The following is an 11,520-nucleotide window of genomic DNA, read 5'->3' as shown; positions in this document are numbered from 1 at the left end:
AGATCTCCAATCGTCGTCCTCATTATCAGGTGGCAAGCCTCTGTTAATCAGATCAGCTCCATTACCTCCAGTAACCACCAGAGGGAGCCCAGAAAGAGAACTCACAACCCCTCTGTCAATTTGACCAGCTCCACTATGTTCAGTAGTAACCAGAGGTAGGCCAGAAAGCGAATTCACAACAGCTTACACACAGGGGTCTGGAACCGAACCTGGGGGTATGCGGGTGTATACAGAGTACACAGAGGGGTCTGCAACTGAAGCTGGGGGAATACAGGTGTATACAGCATACACAGAAGGGTCTCCAACTGAAGCTGGGGATATACGGGTGTATACAGTGTACACAGGGGGGTCTGCAACCAAAGCTGGGGTATTTGGGTGTATACAGCATACACAGAGGGGTCTGTGACCAAAGCTTGGGGTATACGGGTGTATACAGCATACACAGATGGGTCTGTGACTGAAGATGGGGTATACAGAGTACACAGATGGGTCGGCACAAATGCGGCTCCGCTCCATACACCCTGTACACAGGGCTCCGCTCCGTACACTTCGTACAGATGAGGCTCCGCTCTGTACATCTCACACACATGCGGCTCCGCACCGTACACCTCGTACACACGCGGCTCCGCTCCGTACACCTCGTACACACACGGCTCTGCTCCATACACCCTGTACAAACAGGACTCCGCTCTGTACACCTCGTACACACGGCTCCGCTCCATACACCTTGTACGCACGGCCCTGCTCCGCACACCTCATACACACGGTTCTGCTCCGTACACCTCGTACACAAGCGATTCTGCTCTGTACACCTCATACACACAGGGCTCCGCTCCGTATACCTCGTACACACGCAGCTCCGCTCCGTACACCTCGCACACACACTTCTCCACTCCGTACACCTCATACACACGGTTCTGCTCTGTACACCTCGTACACAAGCGATTCTGCTCTGTACACCTCGTAAACACAGGGCTCCGCTCCGTACACCTCGTACACACACAGCTCTGCTCCGTACACCTCGTACAAACACGGCTCCGCTCCGTACACCTCGTACACACGCGGCTCCACTCCGTACACCTCGTACACATGCGGCTCTGCTCCGTACACATGTGGCCCCACTCCGTACACCTCGTACACATGTGGCTCCGCTCTGTACACCTTGTACACACACGGCTCCGTTCCATACACCTCATACACACACGCCTCCGCTCTGTACACCTTGTACACACACGGCCCCGCTCCGTACACCCCGTACACACACGGCTCCGCTCCGTACACCTCGTACACATGTGGCCCCGCTCCGTACACATGTGGCCCCGCTCCGTACACCTCGTACACACGCGGCTCCGCTCCGTACACCTTGTACACACGCGGCTATGCTCCGTACACCTCGTACACACGCGGCTCTGCTCCGTACACCTCGTACATACACGGCTCCGCTCCGTACACCTCGTACACACAGGGCTCCGCTCCGTACACCTTGTACACACACGGCTCTGCTACATCCACCCTATAAACCCCTCGTGACTCCACACAGAAACTTCCCCTCATCCAGCACCATGACAACCAGCACAGCAGAGTCCTGCACACACTGAGGCCCCTGATCATGTGACTCCTGACTCCTCCCCTCCTGTGACCTCATCACAGGTCCTGTGCGCACAGAGCAGCTGTAGAAATCTCCGGCCTCGGGGGTCTCACCAGACTTCGCTCTTTTCTTTCAGGGGCCGCAGTGGATTTCATCCGGGATCCATAGAGCTGAATAGAGGAGCGATGTTCCTTCACTCTGATGGGAATTGATGGTGACGATTGTCCAACGTCCACGTTACCGAGTAAATCCCCCCAGGACTGCAGCCGGTAAAGACCCCGATATCCACAGGTGTCCCCTCTAATTGGGGGAAAGGGATAGAAAAGCCTCTTATCCCGAGGGGAAACCCTGTACATGGAGACATCGGCCTCAGATCTCTCCTGTCCTGTTCTTCCAGAAAAGCCTCAAACTTCTGTGTGTGACTCAGAGCTGAGATCTAACGGGAGAGAAGATTCCAGTGCGGGGAAGACGGGAAACCTCCATATCTTCCTCTCAGTGAAGATCTTCTACAAAAGAAAGTTTTCCTGATTTACCCATCAAGGATGGATATGGACAGAGACAAGATGGCGGAGAGGATGTTACACCTCACCCTAGAGATCCTCTTCCGTCTCACTGGAGAGGTGAGAGATTCTGATGACGTCACATTACATCATTATCTATGGGAATAACAGATGGACAGAACTGGAGAGGTGAGGACTCTGGAAATGTCTGTAGTGAGATTTATTAATGTGTCTCCATAACCAGGATTACACAGTGGTGAAGAAGACCTCTAGTGATCGCTGTCAGGACCCTGTGTCTGAGGGATGGGGAAGACCCCTGAGCCCAATCACGGGGCCTCCACCTCACCCCCTGATCCATGAGGACATGAATGACCAGAAGGTCCTAGAACTCATCCACAAGATGATTGAGCTGCTGACTGGAGAGGTGACACTGCTGGGAATGCTGGGACATTATACAGTAACACTATGAAGGGATCGGGGGATGACGGTATCATTGTATGTGTCAGGTTCCTATAAGGTGTCAGGATGTCGCTGTCTATTTCTCCATGGAGGAGTGGGAGTATTTAGAAGGACACAGAGATCTGTACAAGGACGTCATAATGGAGGTTCCCCAGCCCCTCACATCTCCAGGTAATAGACAGGACTAAATACACACGGCCTATAATTATCTGTATGTAGAGAATGAATTCAGTCCCTGTATGTGTTTCCTCCAGATCTATCCAGTAAGAGGACAACACCAGAGAGATGTCCCCGTCCTCTTCTTCCACAGGACTGTAACCAAGAAGATCCTAATGTTCCTCAGGATCATCAGGTAGGTGGAGATAAGGTGTCAGGAGATCCCCCCTATGATGTGTAGACGGCTGTGAAGGTCTTGTGCTCAGTCTTGTTTTATCTCACCATCCTGGTAGCTCTTCTCTGAACTTGATCTCGCTTTTCAATGCTTTTTTAAAATGTGGTGCCCAGAACTGGACACAGTGTTTCAGAAGAGATCTGACCAAGAAGGAGTAGACGAGAATAATTATTTGACGTGATGTAGACTCTATACTTCTCTAAATACGTCACAGAACTTATGTTGGCAGCGGATTACCCATGATTCTCTCCAAGCGTGTGACAACAGAACTTGTTTATTCGAGAACAATCAGGAACAATATATGATCAGCTTAATAGATCAGGAATAAATCATTTGTGTGTCTCTATCTATGCAGCATCTACAGCAGGCTGCTTCTCTCATACACAAACACAGGAAAACAAGAAATACAATCACATGCTTTCCCTGTGTGAGCCTCTGGGAGGTTTTTTTTAACTTTTAAAACATCATACAAAACTGTCAACTAAACATTCATACACCCCACGCAACAACGACTTACCCTGTTAGTCCCATTGCGGTTCTGAAGTCCACAAACTTGGCTCTTGATAATGGCTTTGTCATACCATCAGCTATCATCTTGTCAGACTCGCAATAAACAAACTGGAGTAAACCACGTTCTACTAAGTCACGTAAGTGGTGATGTTTTACATCAATGTGCTTAGTCCTTGCACTAATCATCTTACTGCTGGCAAGGTAACTGTTGGTTGAGCTAATGGCTTGCCGAAATCTTCCAAAAGTTGTTTCAACCAAATTATTTCTTGACTTGCATAAGAAGCAGACATATATTCTGCTTCTGTAGAAGATAATGCGACTGGCACTTTTCTTCTGTTGGACCAAGAAATTAAATTTTCTCCTGATTAGAACAAGTAACCACTTGTTGATTTCCGATCGCTTGAATCTCCAGCCCAATCTGCATCCACATAACCTCTGAGAGTGAGATCTCCTGATACAGAAATCCTAAGATTTAGCCTTTGAGTTTCTTTAAGATATTGAAGAATTCTCCTAATTGCATTCCACTCTCTTTGGCGTGGCTTGCTTACACGACGACAGATAATTCCGTCTGTGGCTGTGATATCCGAACGAGTTGCGGTTGCTATGTACAGAAGCGCCCCCACTGCTTGTCTTTAACTCTCATTGCTGGGTAGCAGATCTCCTTCTAACTTTAAGTAGGATGGATCCATTGGTGTTGACGCACCTTTGCTTTCTGACATTCCAAACTGGTTTAGGATTGCGGAAATTTTAGAACTTTGGTCAAGAAGAAAACTCCCATCTTCATCTCTATGGATTTGGATTCCCAAATAATACGTCATATTTCTAAGGTCCTTAGTCTCAGAAGTGCTGGTTGAGAATTTCTCCTAGCTTTGCAATTTCCTTTTCATCTTGATAAGACATGATTACATCGTCTACATATAGGAGAACATACATCCACTCCTTCGCTACATTTTTCGTATACAAACATGGATCAGCTTGAGATCTCTTAAATCCTTCATCCCTCAAATCCTTGTTCATTTTCGAGTTCCAAGCTCTTGCCGACTGCTTAAGTCCATAGAGAGATTTTTGCATTTTACAAACAAGGTGCTCTTAAACATAATAACATAGTTAGCAAGGCCGAAAAAAGCCATGTGTCCATCCAGTTCAGCCTATATTCCGTCAGAATAAATCCCCAGATCTATGTCCTTCTACATCCAGCAGGTAAACAGGAAATACAGTCACATGCTCTTCCCGTGTGAGCCTCTGGGAGTTTTTTTTTTAAACTTTATAAACAGCATACAAATCTAGAAACAAAACACTCATTGACAGGAATGGAGTTGTTGCACTAAACATATTTCAACAACTTGTGTAATGAGAACGGTGGAGATGGTAGGATTAGAGCTGATCATAGATGGTACTTCTCCATCTGTCGGTGACTTTTACAATATTTGTTTCAGGGTGAAGATCTGACCCATATTAATACTACAGAGACATATGTGAGGGGTGATGAGCGGTGTAAAGAGGAGATTCCCACATATGACTACCCAGGTGAGTAGTAACCACTGAATGCAGAGAAGTCACAGATTCCTCTCAGTCACCGGCTGTGGCTGTTTTATCGGTGGTGTAGTCCGGCCGTATTACCATGGTCACCATTTTGCCTCTAGACCACAACATTCTCCTCCACCCAAAACTGTTCAAATGACTTTGGGCATTGAAAGCCCTTTTCTATAGAACTTAGAACCTGGAGGATCCATCCACCTCAAAATGCTGACCGTTACCTGCCCAGTTCTGTAACTATAAAGCCAAATGACAGCGTACGTAGAATGTGCTGACAAGATAGAAAATCACTTGAAGAAAAATATTATGATGGGCCTCTAAGAGAAAGCGGAGGGTAATGATGCTGTTGTCTTCCTAGAATCCCAAGATCTAATTTCAGAGCTGAAATCTCATCTCCCGAGATCTTGATACCGAGATCTCCATCTGCGCATGTGTCGCCCCCAGGCTGCCATGTTCACGGAGTCTTCCGCACAGGAGGAAACCACGGATATGCGGGGGGCTCTGGCCTTTCACAAAATGTCAGCAGAGCCCCCATCAGCGGCGGACACACCAGGCAGCAGCAGCGGACACCCTGGGCAGCAGTGCCAGGCACTCCAGCAGCACCAAACTCTCTCAGTGGCGCACTACTCATCGGACACCCCCTCATCCCACCCTGTGGCCTGCAGCATCACCCCACTCCTGCCTCCTCCAGCAGCAACTATGGGACCCCACTTCACCACAGCAATAAGACGCATGGATTATAAGAAGCACCACCGTGTTATTAAAAATAATTTTTCCTATTTTTCTCCTCAGAATTTGGGGTGTGTCTTATAATTCGGAGCGTCTTATAATCCAAAAAATACGGTAACATGTTTTTTTATTCTAGTTCTTTTTGTACAGGTTCATTTTGTATGGTAGTCTGATGATGGTGGGATCGGCCTGCCTCACTTATGTGAGTCTGCAACTACCTGGTAGCCTTTAAAATAAGGTCTCCATTACCTCTGCCAAATGCCTGAGATCTAAATTTAAGACACATCAGCTCTGCACTATTATAAGAAGTTATCCGTAAATGTCTAATATTTCTTGAAACTCATCTGACAGAAAATATTGGCCCTTACGATGGTTTAGATTGCCAAGAGCCACCGAGCCCCATACTCTAATTACCCAGAGAGTGTTCACCAGGATAATAGGAAACAAATGGACCTTACAAATGATTTCCCAATGTCTCTTGAATCCAACAATCCCCTATATATGTTTGTACACTACTCTCTGGGCACATGGTAGGGTAAGAAAGGAAGGAGCGCCATTTAGCTATTCGTACCCAGATCTTGATGGAATACTTTGCAGACACAATGTATTGGGAGCACTGTTAGTGATCACCTGGCAGATGAAAAGATGGCCACCACGAGAAGGCTTGGCTCTATCTACTCTATTTTCCAGATCCCAGTGATTGCCTTGCTCATCATCCTTTAACCCCTCTTCATGGATCTGGACTTACACAGAGACCCCTAGGCTTGGGCCAAGGTGTTACCTGCTATTCTGTGGAGTGAGATGGCAAGAAGAATAGTCAGGTAGCTGGTCATAACCAGGAGGGCAGAGAAAGTACAAAATCAGAAGACACAAGTGTAGTCAGTAAGCGGGCTGGGATTACACCAGGAAACAAATACACCAGCTGAGCACAGAGGACTGAAGCAGAGGAGAACAAGGCTGTATCTGGCAGATTCCGGGAATAGGCTTCAAGCTTTAGTAGGGTTTGGTGCTTTCTAATTGGCTTAAGCAGGTAGCAGATTACTACCAGATTGCTGGACAGCACACAAACCCATACTGCCAGGCTGGATGAAACTACTGGTCTCAGGCTCCCTAATCTTATTGGCTGGACAGAGCCAGCGCCACCCAGAGCTTCTGGTTTCGACGTATCTTCTATTACCAGCAACGCCTGCACAATAAATAAGGCGCTGCTTGGTGATGGAATCAAACATCACAGGAGCAGATTCCAGTGGAGAGGGGACACACCATCTGCAGATGCCCTAATATAACACAATTACAGGAAACTAAAGCAGTAGAAATCCCCATAAAGTGGCTCCATTATGGAAATTATAACCCTCAGTGAATTAATCTATGGGAGTAGTGACACTTTACGGAAATTAGCTCGCACTGGATGTTGCAACATGAAAATTGCACATTTGCCATTTTATTATCCAACACATAATGCCCAGATTGTGCTCCAGGAAACACACACCGTAAATTCAGTGGGTTCTTCTCACTATAGTAATGCCAAATATATGGATGCGAAATATGGTTTGGGCGCACTACAAGGCTCAGAAGAGAGTGGATATTTGACTTTGGGAGAGCGGATGTTGCTGGATTGGTTTATGGAAGCCATGTTGCTTTTCAAGAGCTTTTGAGCCACAAATATTGTGGAAACCTTTTGGTTTTCCTCTGACAGATGATGGACCTTAGTGGTGTCTTGTGTTTCCGTGAGATGAGTAGAAGTTTTATTGGTATAATTTTTACCTATATAACATTGTTTGGTGGCTTTTTATTCCATGTTTGGGAGGCAGAATGAACAAACCACTGAACACCATGATGCACTGGTCATGCTATGAGGCTTTCGATTAGACTGTGAACTGTCATTGTCTTGGAGAATAATTCAATATTTATAAAAAGCTTCTATTTTTTATGGACAGCTTAAGTAGAAATGTTCAAAAGTATAAAATGTGAAGATATTTTATTCAAAATTATTAATTGGTTTTATTTTTAGCAGATGACTGCACCAGGAGATCAGAGGGAACGCTGACATCTTCAATTTTTATATCTGATGATCTTGAGATCTCACAGGACCCAATTGAAGTTAATGACATTACTCCAGATATACCATCATCCCTTCATAGCAAAGATCTGTCATCTGATCCTATGAAACAGGTCCCATCTTTTGGTTCATTACCAACTACTAAGGAAAATCAAAGTCACAATATAGGCATTAAAAAATTAATTGATTCTAAAGGAAAGGAGACATTTTCATACTCAGAATATGGAAATAGTTTTCTTGAAAAGACTGTTCTTAAACATGAAAAAATTCATATAACAGAGAATAGATTTTCCTGTTCAGAATGTGGGAAATATTTTACTCAGAATTCACATCTTGTTACACATGAGAGAATTCACACAGCAATGAAGCCATATTCATGCTCAGAATGTGGGAAATGTTTTACTCAGAATTCACATCTTGTTGCACATGAGAGAATTCACACAGGGGAGAAGCCATATTCATGTTCAGAATGTGGGAAATGTTTTAGCCAGAAATCAGATTTGGTTAAGCACCATAGAACTCACACTGGGGAGAAGCCTTTTTCCTGTTCACAATGTGGGAAATGTTTTAGCAAAAAATCAAATTGTGTTAAGCACCAGAGAACTCACAGAGGGGAGAAGCCTTTTTCCTGTTCAGAATGTGGGAAATGTTTTAGCAATAAATCAGATTGTGTTAAGCACCAGAGAATCCACACAGGGGAGAAGCTTTTTTCCTGTTCAGAATGTGGGAAATGTTTTATGAAGAAATCAGATTTGGTTAAGCACCAACGAACTCACACAGGGGAGAACCCTTTTTCCTGTTCAGAATGTGGGAAATGTTTTAACTGGAAATCACAATTGGTTTATCACCATAGAACTCACACGGGGGAGAAGCCTTTTTCCTGTTCAGAATGTGGGAAAAGTTTTAACTGGAAATCAGATTTGTTTAAGCACCAAAGAACTCACACGGGGGAGAAGCCTTTTTCCTGTTCAGAATGTGGGAACTGTTTTGCACATAAATCACATTTTGTTACTCACCATAGAACTCACACAGGGGAGAAGCCTTTTTCCTGTTCAGAATGTGGGAAATGTTTTACAAAGAAGTCAGATTTGGTTAGGCACCAAAAAATTCATACAGGGGAGAAGCCTTTTTCCTGTTCAGAATGTGGGAAATGCTTTGCAGATAAATCACATTTCGTTACTCACCATAAAACTCACACAGGGGAGAAGCCTTTTTCCTGTTCAGAATGTGGGAAATGTTTTACAAAGAAATCAGATATGGTTAAGCACCAAACAACTCACACAGGGGAGAAGCCTTTTTCCTGTTCAGAATGTGGGAAATGTTTTACCCAGAAATCATATTTGATTAAGCACCTAAGAACTCACACAGGGGAGAAGCCTTTTTCCTGTTCAGAATGTGGGAAATGTTTTGTGAGGAAATCATCTCTTCTTAGTCACCAAAAAACTCACACAGGGGAGAAACCTTTTTCATGTCCTTAATGTGGGAAATGTTTTCTATCTAAATCAACTCTTAATAAACGTCAGGGAAGTCATACGGGGAGAAGCTTTTTTCATGTTCAAAATGTTGGAAATATTTTAACTCAAAATTGTATGTTCTTAAAGGTGTTGACCACTACTAGGACAACCCCTTGTCATTACTCATGTTTGGCAATGTTAAAATAAAAACACTCATTGTGCGAGAATGATCAGTACTAAATATATTGAACAGCCATGTCAGACTGAGCTGCCATGTTAGAAAAACTTTTGCCAACTAAACATTGCAGCTAATGAGATGACCTTATGGGAGCTCTAGCCAGAATTTAGACATAAAATGACATCAGAGCCATTAGCAGTAGAGTTGAGCGAAACAGGTCGACCAGATTCATAAGTCGCCGACTTATGCAAAAGTTGGCCATGCGGTCGTCAACCCAAGCGCCAAAGTCGGTTTTCCCAGAATGCCAGCATGTGACTTTTTTCAGCCAATGAGCAAGGACGTAAACTGTGGGCAATGAGATGACATGTGCAGCATCCGGGGGGAGAGAGAGAGATTTCACCGCCTCTAGGGTTAAAATTCATGCCGGCGAAAATCTTCCGGGCATGCGCACTTTAAAAAAGCGGTTCGGCATGTAGGTGTGTTTACTGTCCTCCACTCACTGCTGACTTTTATTCCCCATTGAGTTGCATTGGGTTTCGTGTTTCACGATAGTCGGCCAATTTAGTTCGACTCGACTTTTGAGAATGTCGGGTTTCATGAAACCTGACTCGACCCTAAAAAAGGCAAAGTCGCTCATCCCTAATTATCAGGTATGGTTGGCATACACAAAGGTTAATAGGAGTAGCTGCAGGGCATTGTGAGAGTAAATAATGGTGTCACATGGTAGTAAGTAGTGTCTGTGATGAGGACAATACAGTAGTCAATATGTGAAGAGTTATGTGAGTAATGACATTAGATAAAAGGGACATGGGGATTTGTGGACTGTAATGGAGTTTGGTGAAATACTCCTAAATATTGTCATTTTGTATTATCACTTTCTTTAGTATTCTAGAATACATGTCTTTCCCTGCAGTATGAGGTTATCATGTATACACCTTTTACCGCTCTATGTACTTCGTTTGTCTAACCATATATATAAAAAGCCCAAATGAGGTCCTCTATATATTCAGAAGTAGAAATCAACAACACAGCCTACAAACATTACTCCCATAAACAACATTTCAGTATGAAATAAATATTTATTTCAACAAAACACATAAAAAAATGTAAAGACAAGAGATTATGTAGAGAGAAATCATCAGGTATGTATATAAAACATATCTAAATCTGTCCCAAAATATAGTTTAGAAAAATCCTTTACATACAGTAAATGACACCGCAAGAAACGACCTGGAAACCATCTGCAGAGACTTTGAAGACTTAGGCAAGAAAGTGAAAGAACTGGGAGCGCAGGTGGTCTTCTCTTCCATCCTCCCAGTGGATGGCCATGGACCAAGGAGGTGGAATAAGATTCTGCAGGTGAATAACTGGCTACGTCGATGGTGCCGTCAGCAACGATTTGGATTTCTGGATCACGGAGTGAACTACTTATACGATGGACTACTTGCTAGAGATGGGGTGCACCTTACGAAGACTGGAAAACATGTATTTGGAAGTCGCCTTGCTACACTTGTAAGGAGAGCTTTAAACTAGAACAACATGGGAAGGGAAGCAAAAGACCAGAAAAAGCCATACACCTGACAAATGCTATTGAGAACTCTGCTATTAGAAGTGGAAAGGAAGAACAAAGACGAAAGAATCTAATTAATAAAAATATTGGAGAAAGAGAAACCAATCACAAACTAAAATGTTTCTATACTAATGCACAAAGCATGGGCAACAAACAAGGAGAATTGGAACTACTAACACAGGAAAAGAAATATGATGTCATTGGAATCACTGAAACTTGGTGGGACAATACACATGATTGGAATACAAGACTAGAAGGATACAACTTATTTGCAAGAAACAGACTTGATAAACGAGGAGGGGGTGTCGCATTGTATGTTAGAAACGCGTATATCTGCACAGAGATTGAAGCTTCAGAGACTGGGAGTTCTGTGGAAACTGTTTGGGTAAGAATACAAGGACAGAACAATGGAAAGGACACCATTGTAGGCATTTACTACAGGCCGCCTGTGCAAGCTGAAGCTATGGATGAACTCTTTATGCATCAAATGGCCAAGTTCTCCAAAAAATATGACATAGTTGTCATGGGAGATTTCAACTATCCAGA

The 11,520-nt window shown here is 44.1% G+C and overlaps 1 protein-coding gene across 1 annotated transcript; it reads left to right on the top strand.

The window, feature by feature from the left end:
- The first annotated feature begins 1,706 nt into the window (after positions 1-1,706).
- LOC141072535 (uncharacterized) lies at positions 1,707-9,303 on the top strand. The gene is made up of 6 exons (XM_073559806.1): positions 1,707-2,208; positions 2,333-2,512; positions 2,595-2,718; positions 2,802-2,899; positions 4,885-4,975; positions 7,728-9,303. The coding sequence occupies exons 1-6, from the start codon at positions 2,131-2,133 to the stop codon at positions 9,248-9,250; spliced, it is 2,094 nt and encodes a 697-aa protein (XP_073415907.1). The 5' UTR covers positions 1,707-2,130; the 3' UTR covers positions 9,251-9,303.
- Positions 9,304-11,520: the final 2,217 nt, after the last annotated feature.

The sequence above is a fragment of the Dendrobates tinctorius genome, unplaced genomic scaffold, assembly GCF_039654945.1.
Source record: "Dendrobates tinctorius isolate UK_male_01 unplaced genomic scaffold, ASM3965494v1 ptg000274l, whole genome shotgun sequence".
Lineage (NCBI taxonomy): Eukaryota > Metazoa > Chordata > Amphibia > Anura > Dendrobatidae > Dendrobates > Dendrobates tinctorius.
The sequence above is the reverse complement of the archived record's forward strand: the minus strand, read 5'-3'. Positions and strand labels throughout refer to the sequence as shown.